General features: G+C 40.0%; 1 protein-coding gene across 4 annotated transcripts in view; it reads right to left on the reverse strand.

Moving 5' to 3' along the window:
* The window catches only part of TBC1D22B (TBC1 domain family member 22B), a 60,576-nt gene that overhangs the window by 22,661 nt on the left and 17,532 nt on the right, over positions 1-20,383 (reverse strand). For all 4 annotated transcript variants that reach the window (XR_008597116.1, XM_054981854.1, XM_054981853.1 and 1 more), the window contains exon 8: positions 12,572-12,686. Coding sequence is in view for 3 of the 4 variants with exons in the window: in XM_054981854.1 (XP_054837829.1) it covers positions 12,572-12,686 (115 nt within the window). In the remaining variant the exon portion in view is untranslated. The remainder of the gene's footprint in view (positions 1-12,571; positions 12,687-20,383) is intronic.

Below are 20,383 nucleotides of genomic sequence, written 5' to 3' on the forward strand. Positions count from 1 at the left end.
TATTAATGGACTTAAATGGAAGACTTCGAAGGAAAAAAGAGGAGAAGAGACAGGAGATTATGGAAAAAATAAAAGCCAAAGAAATCCAGTTGAAGAAAAGACCAGGGAAAAAGAAAATATATCAGGACATTAAAATCCTTCAGGAGCAGTTGACGGCCATGAATAATAAAGAACTGGAATGGAATCTTAAAAGACTGAATCAAAAGTCGTTTGAAGGGGCGAACAAACCTGGGAAATTTTTGGCATGGCAATTGAAGAAAAGAAAGGAGAAAAAGATAATAAATAAAATATGGGATGACAATAAAGTACACCTGGAACAGGTCGCTATTAGCAGAGCCTTTTATAAATTTTACGCTAAATTGTATGATAAGAAAGAAGTGAATAAAGATGCGATAGCCGCATATTTGGAGAAAATGAAGCTGCCAGTAATGTCCGAGGAGTGGAGAGTTAAACTAAACAGTGAAGTAACAGAAGAAGAGATAAGGAAGGCAATACAGTCAACAAACTTGGGAAAAGCGCCAGGGCCTGATGGACTCACAGCTAAGTTTTACAAGGCAATGGCCAATGAACTGGTACCGTTTTTAAAAGAGGTGATCAATGGTGTTATGAGGGACCAAAGGATCCCAGATACCTGGAGTGAAGCAAATATATCATTGATCCCCAAAGAAGGACAGGACTTGACCAATGTTAAAAACTACAGACCTATCTCTTTACTTAATAATGACTACAAGATTTTTGCAAAGATCTTGGCGGAGAGAATAAAGGGGTGGCTAGCCGAAGTTATCGGAGAAGAACAAGCAGGCTTTTTACCAAATAGACAAATTAGAGACAACCTAAGGACAGTCATAAACGCTACAGAATACTATGACAGGCGATGTGATAAGGAGGTTGGTTTCTTCTTTGTAGACGCTGAAAAAGCATTTGACAATTTGAACTGGGACTTTATGTTTGCCACCATGGAACAGCTACAAATGGGGGAAAGGTTCATAAGAGCAGTGAGAGAAATTTATAGAGACCAGAGTGCAGCAATTGTGGTGAATGACGAGCTGACTAAAAAACTGATTATTGGAAAGGGTACAAGACAAGGTTGCCCGCTATCCCCATTGTTGTTTATTTTGGTTCTTGAAATTTTGATGATGCAGATTAGAGAAGATAATGCAATCCGTGGTATAAAGATAAAAGACTTTTCCTATAAGGTCAGAGCGTTTGCAGATGATATAATGTTAATTGTGGAAGATCCAATTGAAAACATGCCTAAGGTAATAGAAAAAATAAAAGAGTTTGGAGACTTGGCAGGTTTCTATGTAAACAAAAAGAAATCAAAGATTTTATGTAAGAATATGATTAAACAAAAACAACAGTTATTAACGGAAATAACAGATTGTGAGGTAACAAGTAAGGTGAAGTACTTGGGAATTGAATTGACTGCAAAAAATATAGATCTATTTAAGAATAATTATGAGAAATTATGGACTCAAATAGAGCATGATTTGATCAAATGGAATAGGCTGAACTTGTCATGGTTGGGAAGAATTGCAGTAATCAAGATGAACGTGTTACCAAGAGTTATGTTTCTGTTACAGACGATACCAATCATTAGGGACTCCAAGCAATTTGATAAATGGCAGAGGAAAATATCAGAGTTTGTGTGGGCAGGCAGGAAGCCTCGAGTGAAAATGAAAGTGTTACAGGATGCAAAAGAAAGAGGGGGAATGCAACTGCCCAACTTGAGACTTTATTATGATGCAATCTGTCTGGTATGGTTGAAGGATTGGATCATGTTGAAAAATCGCAAACTGCTGGCCTTAGAGGGATACAAAAAATTATTTGGATGGCATGCATACCTATGGTATGATAAAGTAAAAGCAGATTCTATGTTTCTGCATCACTATATTCGGAGAAGCCTCTTCACAATTTGGAAGAAGTACAAAGAATACCTACAAGAAGGAATTCCCTCCTGGGTGGTTCCATATGAAGTAATAGATCCAAGAACGGTCAATAATGAACAACAGTGTTTAACGTATAAGGAGATAACTCAAATAGAATCCTTTAAAATAAGAATAAGAACGCAACAAGAGATGTCTCCAAACTACGACTGGTTTCAATATAGACAAGTTAGAGATCTTTATTACTCAGACTGTGCGAAGGGAGGGATAAGGATGGAAGACTCAGAATTAGAGAAAGTAATTTTACAAGAAGACCAAAAGGAAATTTCTAAGGTTTACAAAGTGTTGTTAAAATGGTATACTGAAGATGAGACAGTCAAAGTGCAAATGGTGAAGTGAGCTATAAACTTTAACAAAGAAATAACAATGGAGGCGTGGGAATACTTGTGGAAACATACATTGAAAATCACGACATGTACCAATATTAAAGAGAATATTTATAAAATGATTTACCGTTGGTATCTGACGCCAAAGAAGATTGCGCTAGGGAACTCGAATGTGTCTAATAAATGCTGGAAATGTAAAAAACATGAGGGATCAATGTATCACATGTGGTGGACTTGTGAGGTAGCTAGGCAGTACTGGGGGGAAATAATAAGAGTAATGAGTGAGATTTTACAATTTCAAGTTAATAAGAACCCAGAACTCCTGCTACTGAACTTGGGAATGGAAGACATCCCAGCACAACATAGGACATTGATATTCTATATGACGGCAGCAGCCAGACTTTTGTATGCGCAGAAGTGGAAAGTACAAGAAGTGCCAACTACTGAGGACTGGATTTACAAATTGCTGTACATGGCGGAGATGGACAAAATGACAAGAAAACTGAGAGACCTTGATCAAGGGCAGTTTAACACGGACTGGGGAAAGCTGAAACAATATCTGGTGAAAAAATGGGAGGTGGGAGGAGAACTGTGGCAGTTTGAAAATTATTGAGGTACACAGGAGGAGAGAAGTGACTATACCGAGGGGGTGGAGAGTTAATGGAAAAATTCTAAGCAACTTTATATGATTTTTAAGTATTATATTAAGTAGCAATAGCGTTGATACTATGAGAATTATTGGGATAGAAATTAACTAATCTATATTTTTTGGAAAGATAACCGTATAATATAGAGTGAATATATACATACATACGTAAATTCAAAGATAGGTCTAATTGTTAGACTTATGGTATATGTATAAATAAAGAACAATATATAGAACAGAAGCCTAAGTAAATGACAATAAGTGTGTATAATAAGTATGTGTATAGAAGTATTGGAATTGATGTATAAAGGGGGGCAAATTGTTTGTCCCATATTGAAGAGAATAGAAGGAGTAAGATAAAACACAGGTTATCAAAATGAATATTATTAGTAGTTTTAATGAAGAAGATAGATTAAGAGGATTTTATTTATATGACAATTTATATGACAATCTATATGTGAAAGGAAGTGGAAATAGTGCTTAGAAGAATCTGAAAGTATATTATAATAAACAAATAAAATAAATATGAAGGAGTAGAGGGAAAGTGGATAGGGGGTTGGAAAACTGTTGGAAGTCAACAAAAAGGGGGGGGAAAGGGAGGGGGTTAGAATTAGAAAAAATTAAAGAATGTGATTATAATTGTTATTATATGTTTCTAATCCAATAAAAATTCTTTTAAGGGTAAATACATTCTACTGGAACAACCGGGAACTATAAGGTTAATGTCCATGTCCTGTCTCCGTTGTCGTTTCTTCCAACAGTTATCTTAAGGTGTCTCCTCCAGATGGTAGAAAAGCCGCAAGGTTGAGACTAGCAAGGCGAACCTTTTCACCCTATCTGAGGCCGGCTGAAGCACAGATTTCACAAAAGCTTCCTCAGGAGTAACTGCTCTATTAAAACACATGCATACACTCTAAAACCATCTCAAAATACAATAGGTTTACCCCAAAAATCCTTCCTCCCATTGCAAGCATACTCATACGGCAAAACCACGGGGAAAACATTGATTCGGAGACCCGGTCTGGGCGGCAGTAAATTCTAACGCGCGTTTATTGTTTATTAAAATTTATTTAAGTGGATGATTGATATTGTTGAATGCTTCCCGTGGGCCTGCATAGAGTGGCTGCACACGGCTCCAAACTTTCGCCAAAATCACGGCTTCACTTCCCAGCTAGGGGCCAGCACCAGGAAGTTTCTACACCAAACACTACAGAGCGCTGTTTCCGTTGTGGTGCCCTGCATAATCCTGACCATTGTACGTTTCGGGACACAATTTGCTGGCACTGCCATCGCAGAGAGCATTTGGCACATTGCTGCACCACTCAGCTGTGGCCCCATAGCCTACCAAGGCGACAGAATTTTCAACAGAGGACTGCCAACCTTTTGGAACTATGCCAAGAGGAAGGTGAGGAAGACAATGATGGAATTTATGCTGTGTATACCTTGGGGGCTGGTCGCTCACCACCAATACGGGTCCAAATAACCACTGCAGGTCGTACTCTGGACATGGAAGTGGACAATGGGGCAGCATTCTCCATAATTGGGCAGGATGCCTTTGCTAGCTTGCCAGCCACTCCACCACCTTTACAACCAGCAGGAGTGAGGCTCTAAACATATACAGGAGAGGCTATTCCACTGGCTGGCAAGGTGCTTCTGCCAGTGACGTACAAGGGACAGCATAAGGATTTGTTTTTGTGGGTGGTGCAAGGTAGAGGCCCAACTTTGATGGGATGGAATTGGCTTCAGGAACTGAAACTGGATTGGCAGAATATTTTGTTGCTTCGGTCATGTTCACTGGAGGATGTGTTGGAGCAGGCTAAAGACATTTTTACTCCAGAGCTGGGAACCCTGACTGGGATGGCAGCAAAGATTCATGTGGAACCAAATGCACAGCCTCTTTTTTTCAGGCCCCGCTCTGTGCCATATGCTTTGCGTAGTAAGGTGGACATAGAACTCCAACGTCTACAGAAGGAAGGTATCCTGGAACCTGTCCAGTTTTCTCACTGGGCCACCCCAATTGTGCCAGTGGTTAAGGCAGATCTGTGAGAATTTGTGGGGATTATAAAGTCACTGTCAACAAGGCTGCTAGGCTGGATCCCTATCCACTACCTCGCATTGAAGATTTATTTGCATCCTTGGCTGGGGGGTCTGTGTTTTCCAAGCTTGATCTCAGTCATGCTTATCAGTAGCTACTTCTCAATGATGAATCCAAAGAACTGCTAACTATCAACACTCATTGAGGGCTATTTAGGTACACTCGCCTCCCTTTCGGTGTTTCCTCTGCTCCTGGGATTTTTCAAAGGGCCATGGAGGGAGTGTTACAGGGGATTCCCAATGTTTTGGTTTATTTGGATGATATACTGATCTCTGGGGTAGATCAGGAAGCCCATTTAGATATGCTGCACGTAGTGTTGCAAAGGCTCAGAAACGTGGGACTTAAACTACATAGAAGTGTTCTTTTATGGTCTCTGTACAGTACTTGGGACATATTATTGATGCAGAAGGCCTCCACCCAGTCAGTGATAAGGTACAGGCCATTGCAGAGGCCCCCAAACCAACATCTGTTTCAGAGCGGAAAGCATTTTGGGGCCTTTTAAACTATTATCATAGATTTTTGCCCAACTTGTCCACAGTTTTGGCCCCATTGCATGAGTTGTTAAAGAAGAATGTCCCACGGAAGTGGGCAAGGGCTCAAGATACAGCATTTCAAACGTCAAAGACTTTGTTACAATCCTCCAGAGTTCTAACACATTTTGACCCTAGATTACCCATCGTGTTGGCTTGTGATGCCTCCCAGTATGGGGTAGGGGCAGTTTTGTCCCATGTATACCCAAGATGGCACAGAGAGACCAATTGGATTTGCATCCCGCACCATGTCTCCAGCAGAAAAAAATTATTCTCAGCTCGACAAAGAGGCTTTAGGAGTGGTTTTTGGAGTCAAAAAGTTCCACCACTATTTGTATGGCTGGGCATTCATCATCCTTACAGACCATAAACCATTACTCACACTTTTGGGTGAATACAAACCAATCCCTGCCATGGCCTCCAGCAGGATGCAGCGGTGGGCTCTAACCTTATTGAGCTAACAGTATGAGATTCGATTTCGGCAGGGTGGACAACATTCTAATGCTGATGCATGCAGTAGGCTTCCCTTACCTGATTACCACAACTGGGGTCTCCCCTGCAGAGCTTGTTCGGTCGGTTCCTCCGCTCACATTTAGATTTTTTGCGGCCGACAGTAGGTACTAAAGTGCGTCAGGGCCAAGCGGCTATGCATCATGAATGGCCCCCTCGACCTCTTCCCCGTGCTTTTCAGCTGGGGGACCATGTCTGGGTATTGGCTTTTGGGAGTGGGAGATGATGGGAGTCAGGAGTGACAAGGGGGCAAACAGGGCAAGTATCTTTTCAGATAGAGCTGTCTTCAGGACAGATAATTAAAAGACACCTGGATCAGATCCGCAGGATGTCATCACAGCATCAGGAACACCAGGGGATGGCAGTAGCAATGCAGGATGGGCCAACATTGAGGGGCGGTGGGGAGGTCTCAGATGTAACAGGGGAAGGGGACAGTTCCACCCAGGGCTTTTTTTCTGGGAAAAGAGGTGGTGGAACTCAGTGGGTTGCCCCCCGAGAAAATGGCCACATGGCTGGTGGCCCCGCCACCTGATCTCCAGACAGAGGGAAGTTTGGATTGCCCTCTGCACCACCGGGAAGCGCGGAGGGCAATCTAAACTCCCCTCTGTCTGGAGATCAGGAGGCGGGGCCACCAGCCATGTGACCATTTTCAAGAGGTTCTGGAACTCCGTTCCACCGCATTCCTGCTGGAAAAAAGCCCTGGTTCCACCACAGGGGATTATTAACAATCACCAGCAGTTGCAGAAGAGCCTCAGACATCAGGAGTGACTGAGGCTCAGCCCCTCCAAGGTGATAGAGGTCAAGAACTGCCACAGACAAACTCTGAGATGACTGGCCCCAGGAGGTCCAGGAGATTACGAAGAAAATCAGATAGATTAACATTCTAGATTGAGTCTTAAAGGAAAAGGGGTGTTATATCGTGGCAAGTGTTTTCCCTTATTGAACTGTTTAGTATTTTTCCCTGATCCCTTTAGGCCGAAAAGCCTGTGTAGTAGTTTAGTTTCATTTTCCCTTATTTGTATAGCTGGGCGTTTCAACATTGTGTCAGCTCTGTATCAGATTTCTGCAATCTATACCTAATGAATACTCCAGCTGTTGATCATATTGCATTGTGTAATCTGCCTTGAGTCTTGGTAAGAAAGGCAGACTGTAAATAAATAAACATAAGAAAAACACAGTAGGCAAGACACTATCTTCTATGATACCAGCTTAAATTAGTGCAAGACATGCAAGCTTTTGAAAGGATTCTGTCTTGTCATAGAGCAACATCACTATACTCCATTTGACTGCTTTGTTGGACTCCATTCTGACTTCCTAGTATTGTACTATACTACATCTTATGCTTTCACACACAAAAAGACAATGCAACATCCCTCTCTTCTCAAGTCAATGACTTCTGCTTTCATTCTGTAGACTGGTCTCCAATGGTTTGTAAGAGTGTTATGCACAAACTTGTGCCTTAGGTGTCCCTCTCACCAATCACAATAAGAGACACACACCACGGAGTCCTGTAGAATGAAGCAATATATGATTGTTTAATTTAAACAATGGAGGAGCCCATTTTCACAGGAGTAGGTGGTCTCCTTGTGTCCAGAGCTCATCAAAATTACAATAGAAGCACAGGAAATTAATACTTTCAGATAATCATAACAATATTACAATATTCTAATATTTGATATCTTACTGGCTCTTAACATACCTAGGGTCAGTTCTGATTTGAAGATGCAATTCTGGGCTGGCCCCTCTATTTGGGGGAATTCCAGTCTTCACAGTTTTTTTCTCTGCCCTCATTTTGGAAGGACACTGTCTAACCTTTTACCTACTTTCTTCTGGGCATAATACTTTCAAGGGTGCCAATGAGTCTCAATCTGGTGGATAGGAAGGGATGTTTTCCTATTCGTGCCCTTTTCCCCAGTTTCTTCTCAGCTTTAAGGAAGGTAATACCACAGGTGGCCAAAACCAGCTTGCTGTGTCAAAGCAGTTTTCTACAAAAGGCTCTCTGGTACTGATTTCTATTGGAATCTATAGAATAATATAACATATAATATAAGTGCAGCCCTAAAAGCAGTATATCAGTTCTTACAGAGTTTCAAGTCTTCTTGTTTCAAGTGTCAAATTCTTACAGGTTACATTACAAGTACTACGTTGGCTCCCGAGCATAGAAAAAGTGCAAAGCATGTAATACTGAAAAAGCATAGGTTTAGTATATAAAAATAAGTATATAAAAACCCTCCAAATCTATATCCATCAAGAGTGAGAAAATCCAATTAACCCACCACCAACTCCAGAAAGGAGGCTTCATTGCATCCATCTGCCTACTGTAACTTTTTAAAAGAAATGTGGTGTTATTCAATGTTATTCCATTCAAAGAGAAAGTGAAACGTGAGCAGTCAGTACAAGAAGCTATCCAGGAAAGATGAAGACAGTAAATGGCTCTGCTACATCCATCTTGCAGTGAAGCTTATGAAAGAGAGACAAATGGCACAGTACATGCAGTTTAGTCCCATCCACTTTCTCCTCTGGCCCCCAACAGACTACTCAACACAAACTGAAAAACTGAGCCAGGAGCAAAGAAGAGCTTTGGAAAACACTCTCTCGAGCATATTGTGCCACACAAACATCTGTTCTGCAAGAACCTGAGACAGGTCCCTCATAAAGAACCTGGATATTCAACATATGGCTCTGACAGGAACTGAAAGGCAGCCAACAGCTTTGAAGCAGTCACTTGAGGCTGGCATGAAGACAACTCTAATGTGGCTATGATTGACACCACATTGCAGGGCACTCTGGGGCCAGGCTAGGAAAGAATTAGTATGTACAGTTCCAGCTGACTAGACATATGGCTGTTGGGAAGAGCAGAATTCTTTGGAGTAGGATTCCACCAATAAGCCTGGAGACCGCACTGGTAACTAGCAGGTGGAATTAATTTAATTCAGAAACAGAGCTGAGCTCATGGCTGTGAATGCAAGTGTTGGCTAATACACTCAGGACACTGCCAAAAAGAAAGACTGTATTTTTTTCTGTCTTACTGGGCATCCACTGTCTGTGCTATAATTGCAAAAAAAGAAAAGAAAAAGGGGAGAGGAGAAATCCTGCATTTTTAAGATAACCACTTTGCTGGCTTCCTTTATTTCACACATATGCCAGTTTGCTATGCCATTCCACTTGTTTGTCATCTGGCCATGACTCAAGAGAAAGATACTGTTATAAGTATCAAAACTTAAAACTAGGAGGCTGACAAACTAGTCAGTGTGACTTATGATAAGGGCTTGGCAAACAAATTAAGAAAAACCTGTTTCTAGAATGCATGCACACTGATGTGGTTAATTTAACACTGGAAGGTAAAAATGCACAGTTAAAAGTAATGTTGAAAGACTAGAATCCCTCATCCATCAAAGTTGAGACTAATTCAAAATATTATTCTCCTCCCAAGATAACTTTGTGTGAGATCTTCTAGATTGCTTTTTAGATCAGCAATAGTATTCTTACTTATAGTTTTTATTGTACAGAGTGCTTACCATTTTTTCCCTTTCCTACTCTCATTCACACCTTATACGGTCAGCTATTAACATTTTATAAAGGTAGATCTAGTGCAAACGAGGAAATTTACAGAAATTGGTGACTAGATCATCAAGATCCATACACCAGTGTTGTCCACAAGATACACCAATTAAGTACTATGTTTCACAACTGCATTTGTCATTTCCAATTCTGAAAGTGCTTTCAAATTCTGGCTTTGAAAAAAAACACCCTAGACAATACCTGCTGTCTCATCAAAAACAGTAAGATTGAACTGAATGTATCTTAGGCTAAGATACATTTTAAGAGGTGCTTTGAAATCCTTCCTGTCCCCCCTCAAAATACATACTGCCTGCTTTTCATGAGAGTAAAAATCTGTACTTGAGACCCCCACTTGAACATGCTACTTTAATGCACCACTTTAAAATCTCTTCTAATTGACCCCTCACCAGATGTGCCATTTTAGGATGTCTGACAGCCTGTCCATACTCCACCTGTAGGACATTGAACATTAGCTGCATATATAGCCCTGACAACTCCTATAAACTGTTCTGTCAGATGCTACCCAATAAAAAAGCAGTCCTCAGCAATGTTAAGTTGAAATCATTCATCTGATCAATATACATGTATCTGTCAGTGGAAGAGTCCCAGAAGTGCTCACATGCTTTGCCAACTCAAGAAGGCAGCTGAGTCTAAGCGGCCAGCCAGCACTGAACATCCTGAGAAATGGGGAGAGGACAGAATTTATACAAGAGACCTCACTGAGAATCTAGCAGAGATGTATTCAAACAGGTGGGATCAACTGTAAGCAATAGTTTATAGAAGTAACAAAAGAAAAAAGGTGCTAAATCAACTGCTGGGGATGCGTGAACCAACTTTTGCAATTGGGGGATCAGGGAGAATGGTTCAGTTGCCTAATTCTATACCTCTTTCAACTCTTCAATATCAATCTGAGATAACATATCCACCCAGTCATTCAAATTTCAATGTGAAATGTATAATTTATATAATGGTATGGTCCCCAATGTCTATGAACAGTTAAAAACCCACACCTCTTTGGCAACTGAAACTCTTTGCTATGTTTTCCAATTGCCAACTGCTCCAAACCCTCATACAGTCCCTGAAGAAGTCTCATACAAGCCTTGATTGGACAGATATACGCACAGAGCAGTTGCCCGCTTTGTGAGCTGTTTCTCAGTTGACCTTGAAATATGCCAAGAACACTAGCTGGAAATGCAAAACTTGTGCTTACCAAAGAGGGGTTAATGAATGGCAGTGATCTTGCAGACCAAGGTTAATCTATCACTGAGCAGGGATGCTAAGGGAGAGACCAGTAAATCCAATATTAAGAGGCACAGGTGTCAGCACTAATGCATGAGCAAGAGTTTATTTGGAGATAACTGTGTAAGAACTCCTACTGTGAAACAAAGGAGTCCTTTCACATACAAATGCTTCCCTTGAGAGCCTCTGCAGGCTTGCTGACTCAGTTATTTATGCTGCAGAATGTGCTATTAGGGGACAGATCTGTACAGAAAAAGCTCAAACGACTGATAACAAGCAGCTATTTAAGGAAGTTTGAAATGGGATACAGTAGCTCCAGCTCCTGATGTTCCACAGCCCAGAAGAGGGATATCATCCTTTAGTACCTGTAATCTGTAACACTGCAGCATTCTCGGCAAAAGGCAGCAGAGAAAAACTGAAACAAGCTCAGACTTTTAAAGTTAGATGCTTCTTGCCTGGAAGAGTGAAGAGAAGAGCTACTTTCCAGTACTAAGGAGACTAGTATTTTGAATTTCAACTCACATGCTTAGTTCTAATGAAACATCATCACAAGTCTAGGCATGCATTCTCTTGTACTTAGATTCTCTTCACCCATGTTGTATACAACCACACATACGATTACATCAACATAAGCATGAATCACCAGCATATCCTGAGGAGTTAGTCATGTTCGTCTGTAGTGGCAAAATAGTAAAGCTCTCTTCAGATGATGAAGAGAGCTGTAGTTCTCGAAAGCTTATGCTACAATAAAGTTGGTTAGTCTTAAAGGTGCTCTTTACTATTTCGCAACATATCCTGCTATTGTTGCCTGAAGGATCAAATGCAAATCCAAAGCCATAAAACTGACGATAATCTCAAATATTATTTGGTCAACAAATATGACAATCCTCTTTCACCTGATTTATGCTCAGACATCTCCACAATGTATGCAATGTGTACAATTATTCTGCAAGTCTTAAGTATAGTAGAGTTACCTTGCTCCAGTTACCAAGGAAGATAGGTACAATGGTAACTACAGCAGCAAATGAACAGAGACAGACATATATAGGGGGACTTAATAATGAACAAGGTATTGGTACAGTCAGGCTTGGCTGTCTTAATAACTCTTAGACAGCTCACTTCTTGCAAACACACAATACAATTTGCAGTTCCCATTCTAAGCCTCTAGAGCGAAAAAAAGTTTTTTGCTCCCCCAAGTCAGATCATGGTAACTGACTTATCACTCAAGGCTGTTGTATTGAGATAACCCCTATGTGTTCCATAACGTAAAACTGTTCCCAACATATATGTGATAAATAATCTTAGCCATTACCGCATGAAAAGTTACTGGAGATGGCCAGGGCTTTCCATAGATAGAAGAAATGACCATGTGATTTGCATAATGCACTTTGATAGTAAAACATTTAAGTCTCCTTGGCACAGAATTTAAATATTTTGACAGAATCCTAGTCATGACTATTGACTTTTAGTCTCTAATGGCTTGTTTTGCACAGCTAAATATGCATTCAAAACCATACCTACTTGCGCTATTATGTACTGTATGCAACTGACAAAAGCTAGTCCAGGAGACAAGTGGAAATAGATTAATATGCAGTTCTAGCTTCTTACAACAGCCAACAGAAAAACATTTCTGGCATGATAAAGCTTATCTGATGATGACAATCTGAGCATTCAACAGCAAGGGTAATAGTACACTGCAGCCATCAAACATCGCTTACCAACATATTCAGAGAGGAACACGACAAAGAATGGAGTGACCAGGTCATTAATCCCCTGTACGTAGCCGCTGGCTGGGTGTCGGATGGCCCAAATAAACAGGATTCGTTCAAAGATCTAGAGAGGAAGAAGGAAAGCCAGGTGCTTAAGTTAGCCATGCCCAGAGGAGAGCCAGAGTGGAAAGTCTGGTGAGTGCTGGGGAATGGAGAAAGGGCACAAGAGGCCCAGCTGTCCCAAGAAAAGCACGCCAACAGCAGAAATACACACAGCCCAAGAATACAAACAGAGCTGGGGCTCTCAACAGTGCAGGAAAATGCAGCATGAAATGAACACAGAGCTTCAGACAAGACCCAGCATGGAATCCTAGACACCGAAGGAAAGGCTACATTATCAGACATGCCTGATACCAGCTCTCTCTAACGAACACAAATGCACAAAGATGATTTTGTCTATATATTCTACATGCCTAGGCACGAAAAACAAGAGGTAACTTAGGGAAACAACATGCCATTTAGGGACCCTTGAAGCATTTTCACTGTCTTCATAGTAAGAGACAGATAATATAGGTTCTTTCACTTCCCTGTTTCTGCAGAGAATTGTACCCTTAAAGCAATGGCGCGCACACGCACGGCACACACACACAGGCAGTATTTTGCCCAGCTGTTAAGTGAGAAACAATCCTCTATTCTTCCAGTAACAACTAAGGTACTAGAACAGCTGACAAGAACTTACCACTTAATTGCATCAATATTAAAACTGAGTAACTTAAATTTAATCATTATAGATTATCTGCATTTATGTTTTTGTTCTCTTACACTGACTCTTCATATGGAGGAGGAGGTATCTTAGATGACATGATCACAAAATTTCAGGCCACGGTTTTGTCCCTAAATGTGTTTGTGTCTGCCATTTATTTGACTTTTCTTGAAATCTCTTTCTACTTTTGATCTTTATTGAAAGGAACAAAAATGGAATTGAGCAAGATTGACTCAAATAAAAGCCTATTCAGGATACCATTTACCAAACTGGTGTGTGCATGTGTACATGTGAGTGTGTGAGTGAGAGAGAGAGGTGAAACTTTTCCCCCCAAGTATTTTCTGTAAAATGGCATGTACATATCTCATTTCAAATTATAGCACTGTTCTTGGTCTCCAATTATGACAGCTTTCAGTTACCACACCTCTTGGATAATTGGCTTGGTAGTATGCTTTGCATTCTGCAGAAAGAAGTGAAGAATGCTGGGATGATGCCATATACAAAGCTGGGACTGGAGGCTTGTTTTTAGATTTTTTGCAGATTTCCCTAAGCATTAATGAACCCCCTTTTCTACAATTTAAACATTTTTTTAAAAGAATATATTTATTTATTATTTATTTATTTATTTACGTCATTTATAATCTGCCTTTCTCACTGAGACTCAAGGCAGATTACACAGTATGAGATTAGTACAATCAGTATCAAGGACATTTCCATAAACAATGCCCTAAGGTAAATAGATACAAGTTTAAAAGACACAGTAATAGCAAGAATCCAATACAGAGTAGAAAAAATACTGAAGCAGAAAATAATCAGTTCTAGGACTGACATTAGACAACATGGAGCACAGGTGGTACATAGGAGTACATATTTAAAGCAGCAGATAATATGTAAGGCAATATAGTGATGAAGTCTAGAAAGTTTTCAAGGCAAGGCAATCTTACATGGTACCTTTAAGAGAACATGGAAGCAACTGCAGATAGAACTACCCTATTAAAATCATATCCAAGGTCCCCTGTCTACACTGATCAATCTCTACCACATCCCCAAACAACCTTTTTAAGTGTTTCCTAAAATCCTGGTTCACACTTTGAGAATTCCCCACCCTCTGCATGCAAAACAACACTGTTGCCACAGCCTTGCAATGGGGAACTAACACAAACTGCCTTTTCGTGCTGCTGCTTGTTGGTAATTAATGTGAAGTTAGCATGGCTACAATTCTCCCTTAAATCACTCCTGGAATAGTGGCATGACTTCTGAATATATGCTGCTTCCTGCACATGCTTTATTTTGAACTTAGTATTTGTGCTGTAGTACCACAGAAGAATGTTCCACGGTAACTGAAGGAGAGGCATGTCTATGTAACAGGCAGTAATGGTTATGGGTAACAATATAATAAAAGCAGAGAGGTAGCTACATCAGTCTGTGGAGCCAAACTAAATGGAAGTCCAGTGTCATCTTAAAGACTAGCAACATTTTTACTATCATAAGATTTTATGAGTCAGAGTTCACTTCATCAGATGTACTGTATTTACCCAAAAGGAAAATAACATTTATATCCTTTTTTGGCTTTCTAAAGAAGGGGGGCATCTTACACTTGGGTATATATATCCACTGAGTATACAGACCCACTGTTGGAAAGATGAGACTTCTTAGCCTATAAAAAGCATTGTGAATGCAGGGTTTGACAGAGTACTCCTAAGGAGCATTACACCTGAATCCATTGATTTCAACCGATTTAGAACCAAAAAAATAAATAAGTGGGTACTAGATAAAATCAAGCCTCCCTAGAAGTTAAAATGACAAAACTGAGGCTATCGTACTTTGGTCACCTCACGAGAAGTCAAAATTCTCTGGAAAAGTCAATAATGCTAGGAAAAGTATAAGGCAGTAGGAAAAGAGGAAGACCTAAAACGAGATGACTTGACTCAATAAAGCTACATCCTCCAATTTGCAGGATCTGAGCAAGAACGATAGGATGTTTTGGAGATCTTTCATTCATAGGGGAGCCATAGGTCGGAGGCGACTTGATGGCACATAACACACACACAATTCTCTTTAGGATTGCTCTGTCAGCTGGTCAATTTATCTGAGCCTAACAGTTCAACTCTTGAACTCGTGTTAACTCTTTGTGTTAAAAAGCCAGCCTCTTGCATGTTAAAATTTGAAATAGCATGATCCAATATTTCATGTGAACAGTTACACTGCAACGAGGTGCAAAAAAGTTAAAGTAATTATTTTCTTCTGTAGTCTATATTATTTATTGTATGTTGATTACTATGAAAAAAGTTTATAATGCTACCTTTTAAAAAGAAGGTATCATTTTTGATGCTTTTATGTATAACCTCTTTTTTAAGGAGAGTTGTTTCACATTCAGGGTAATCTTTTTGAGTAAATATGGTATGAAGTGTACATCTACAGCAGATCTATTTATGCTTAAGTATATTTCTGGATTTCTGTTTAATATATTAAGAAGCTACAGTGAGGAACAGGCAACCACACAAGGCAAACTCTAATCTAAATTCTGGAAGGTTTTTTTCGTAGCTTTATCTGTTTTTGAAATATCATCTCAACATGGAGCGCCAGATACCTGCTGCAGGTGGAGGCTTTTAAGTGAAAGTAAAAATTCTCAGGAATCCAAATCACATTTGGTTTTTTGTTTGTTAGAAACACTAAGTGATGATTGGTCTTATCTAACTCTCAGAACAGTCATGGGCTTTTTATTGCTAAGGGTGACAACACAGGTCTTTTGTAAGCCTTTATTTATGGATCTTACTGGATCTGGATCTAACTTTCATGGCTGCAAGACTTTAGGAATCCTTGTACTACTTATAATAAATTCCAACACTCAGTCAACGACTGACTCTTAGATACAGTAAACCTCCTCTTTGCTACTCATACAAGCTGTGGAATGAATTAAGTCCATTCAGACTTGACTGAAAATGCATTATCTGCAGGCATCAATAAATATTCAAGAGGATGATACTCACAGATTTTGAGCTATACAGCAAAACCAACCTTTTGTAATTATTTTTTTTCTGTTAATTGCACAGTTCTATCTGGTCTAGCCAGAAGTTCTCTCATATGCTTGGCTCTGCCATTAACAAGCTATGAACAGGTAGACTGCCATGGTGAAAATATATCCACTACTGTGATGCACAGAACACTAGCAGTATTTGGGACACGGATGATTTCTTGCCATATGTGCACAGAGAAATCAACCCAACGGATTACTAATTTTTAGTAATGGTACCATTCCAGATCACTCCTCAAGCACAACTTCTACTATACTTATGATGTCAAAGTTTTGATATTTTGCAAGTAGCTAAATGCAACAGAGTGAAACAGGAATACCAATACCTAACATATTCTAAATAGAAAGAATGAGATAACCGGACCTAGCTGTCCATTGCCTTGGCCATTCATTTTTTTAAAAATACATGGAAGAATTTCTATTCTTATGAAACTTCAGCCACATCCAGATTTGAGGAAGGGTACATGGCTGCTGCCCAAAATAGCTGCCTGTGCATTTTCCTGTTTTTCCCCTCATAATTATATAGGAGTCTAGTAGCACACTAAAGACTAACAACATTTATTTCAGTATAAGCTTTTGTGAAATATTAGCACCTATAGTGTATTATAGCAGTCATAATAGCCCAAATTAGCCTGATCTTGGAAGCTATGTAGAATCAGAACTTGGAAACCAAGCAAGGTTGATATCAGGGGAAGGCAATGGCAAACCATCTCTGATCATTTCTTGTCTTGAAAACTCCATGAGGAGGAACTTCATAGGGTCACCATAAGCCAGCTGCAACTCGCTGCCATTTTGACTTTTAATAGTAATTTACAGAAGTTAAGAATCCAAGATCATTTAAAAAAACCCACTCTGCCACCCTCCCCGTACATTGTCTTGAATTTGTGAATGTATTCAGTACTTGTATGCTGGATCCTACATAAATTCAAGGTCTGTGAAATAAATGTATCATTATTCAGAACCGGTTACAAGTCATTGATGACATACTGTACTGTTTTAAATAGTAAGCTGTAGGGCACAACCATTGGTGTCACCTCATTTGGGACTGTTTTGTAGCAAGCTAAGTTGGGTGGCAGACCTTTTCTTGCCTACAGCCAGCTTCCCAACCCAATACATTTCCCCACCAATAAAAATGGATCATCTAACAGCGAAAAACCCAGGAACCAAACCCTACAAAAAAACCTTGATGTTAATTTTGTCCCCACATATACTCAAAACGATATTCTTACAGGACCAAATAATCAATCATACCATCTTGGACTCACTTACTTGCTCACCCTCCAATTTAATAAATGCTGTCCTATTCTCTGCATTGGACAAAGAAGACAATCCCTATGGATTATAGTTTGACAATCACAATGATCAATAACCAGTGGGGAATATTTCAATTTACCAAGACATACTATAGCTAAACTATTGTTTACCTTCAAAAGAACTTTACTGTTAGATCCAAGGCATCAGCGCCAATTTAAAATTCATCCACAAATGCAAGACAATGTAACTACCCCACCATAGGCTTTATTTTTAACATTCAATTTATATAGTGCCCTTCAGGGCAACTTAATGCCCACTCAGAGCAGGTTAACAAAGTATGTTGTTATCTCCAGAACAATCACTCTGTGAGATTGGTAGGGCTGAGAGAGCTCTAGAAGAACTGTGACTGACTCGGGGTCACCCAGCAGGCTTCAAGTGGAAGAGTGGGGAATCAAACCTGGTTCTCCAGATTAGAGTTCTGCCGCTCTTAACCACACCACCAAACTGGCTTCACAGGGACCTTTCCTTCTTAATTCACTATAGGTGCCAATATCTTATATATTCCACCCCTTAGATGGAAATTTATTCCACATTTCATCCTGTATCAAATTTTATGTTTGTTCTACTTGTTGTTGTTGGTTAGGAATATCTCTCAACTGATCTGGGTGAACTGATTTCTCCTTTGATTGAATTTTGTTTCATGACAGCCTCTTTTTGCAAAATTCTCCTCCTCCTCCTGCTGGGTAACTAAGCCTAATGGACATATCCTTCTATGCATCTGAAGAAGTGAGCTCTGATCCACAAAAGCTTATGCTAAAATAAGTGCTGTTAGCTTTTAAGATACTTCTGTTCACTTGTATACTTAATTATCCTACAACAGACTAACATGACTACCCCTCTGGAATTATTTTCTTTCCCATACTATCTACCATTACAAAATATGATTATCAGCACTCCTTCAAATGATAACAAATAAAACGAGGGGGCTTGGGAAATGGAGCTGTTATACTCTATCATGTATTTTATATTATCAGATATCAGTAGGAGGAATGGGAAACAGCAGGCTATTTCTGGCAACAATAGCACATTGTCCAATATCTAGTTCTGGTCTTACGGCCTTTCCAGATGGCACGGGCTTTGGAAGGGAAATGTGAAGTGATCACTCTCTCCTACTGCTACTATAGCAGAATAAAGTTTGCAAACTGCTCCAAAATAAACCTATGTGCATACACCTGATTTAATAATTTAGTCTGTACATGGGATCTGCATTTTCCTGGGGCAGAAAGCCAAAGTACACAGCACGCTGTCACTTGGGTGCAAGCAGAAATATGGCTGGCCACATTTACATCATGAAGCTTTTCTAGGCTATTGGAGCCCCTGCATATCACAGAACACAACAGCCCCTAGGATGACAAAACATTAGATTTACTGTGAGGCTTTCTTTACATTGGTGGATTGCATTCCAAACACATCCTTGTGAGGATTACTCCTTCCACCTTGCTTCACAGGGAGGTCTGTGCTGAAGATCTGTACAGTAGTTGCATTTCTGGTGGAAGACAGATCCTAATCCTAACTGGTTACCAATTAGTTTCAGGGTTCAATTCAAGGCACTGGTTATCACCTACAAAACCTTTAATAGCCTTGAACCCACATATCTACACGACTGCCTCTCCTGATATGCTCATTTGAGTAAAGCCTTTTGAAGATGCCATGCTGCAAATGGGTAAGACCAACAGTGGCCTGTAGTGAGGCACTCTCTGTTGTGGCTCCCACTTTGTGGAATGGTCTGCCTGACAAGGTCAGGCAAGCTCCCATGAATTTATCATTCCACAGAAGTATAAAATAAAATTATTCAGTAAGGCATTTTCATAAAGGGAATAGGGTAATAGAAAATGTCTTTGAAAGTTTCTGTGGCCTTTATTCCTTTGTTCATTGTATGTATTATACTGTTTCATTACATTGTTCTCTATCTTTGCAATCCAATTTTATTGCATTGTTGGTTGTACATATTATATTTCCTGTATTGCATTTTTAAATGTGCATAATCCACCTTTAGTCTCAGTGAAAAGGGCAGACTATGAAGGATGATGCCTCAACTATATACAAGGTAGCAGAGTCTATCCTCACATTACACAAACAAGTTCCATTTCCCAATAAGGTCCTGGCTACAATGGAGGAAACCCTTCAGTGAAAAGAACCCCTCATGTTAAGTCCAGTTTTGATTTTCCATCAATGGTGGAGTATGTCCTTGAGATGAACGTTGAAAAGCTATGCCATTTGGATGGGAGATGTCCACACAGTTTATGGGGGAAGAACTTACTGAAGCACCCATATTCTGAATGGCTGAGGTTTAAATATTCAGCTTGTAGTATCTGGCAAATGTGTAGATGGTGATCCTGGTTGCTGCCTTTTAAATTTCCAAAGAGGTGCACTTATGGAAAAGGCTGCCAAGATTGCTGCACCCCTGACAGCATGGGTGGCAACCTTGGTAAGAATATATGCTGTCTTTCATTACAGGAAAACACAGGCTTTTTAATCCTCCCAGCAATCATAGTTCTAAACACCTTCCTTCACATGAATGAGGGATGAAATGAAACAAGGAAGGTGTGTGAGGATCAGAAGATCACTGTGTGATTAATGTATATTTAAAGGCTCTGCACCTTTCACAGGGGCAATTTGGATGAGGGCTGATTGAAGTCACCACTAGCTTTTGGCTTCTATGAAATAGGGAATTCACACTAGTATTGTGAACCAACTAACCTCGCCTTCA

The sequence above is a fragment of the Eublepharis macularius genome, chromosome 5, assembly GCF_028583425.1.
Source record: "Eublepharis macularius isolate TG4126 chromosome 5, MPM_Emac_v1.0, whole genome shotgun sequence".
In the NCBI taxonomy this organism is placed as follows: Eukaryota; Metazoa; Chordata; class Lepidosauria; order Squamata; family Eublepharidae; genus Eublepharis; species Eublepharis macularius.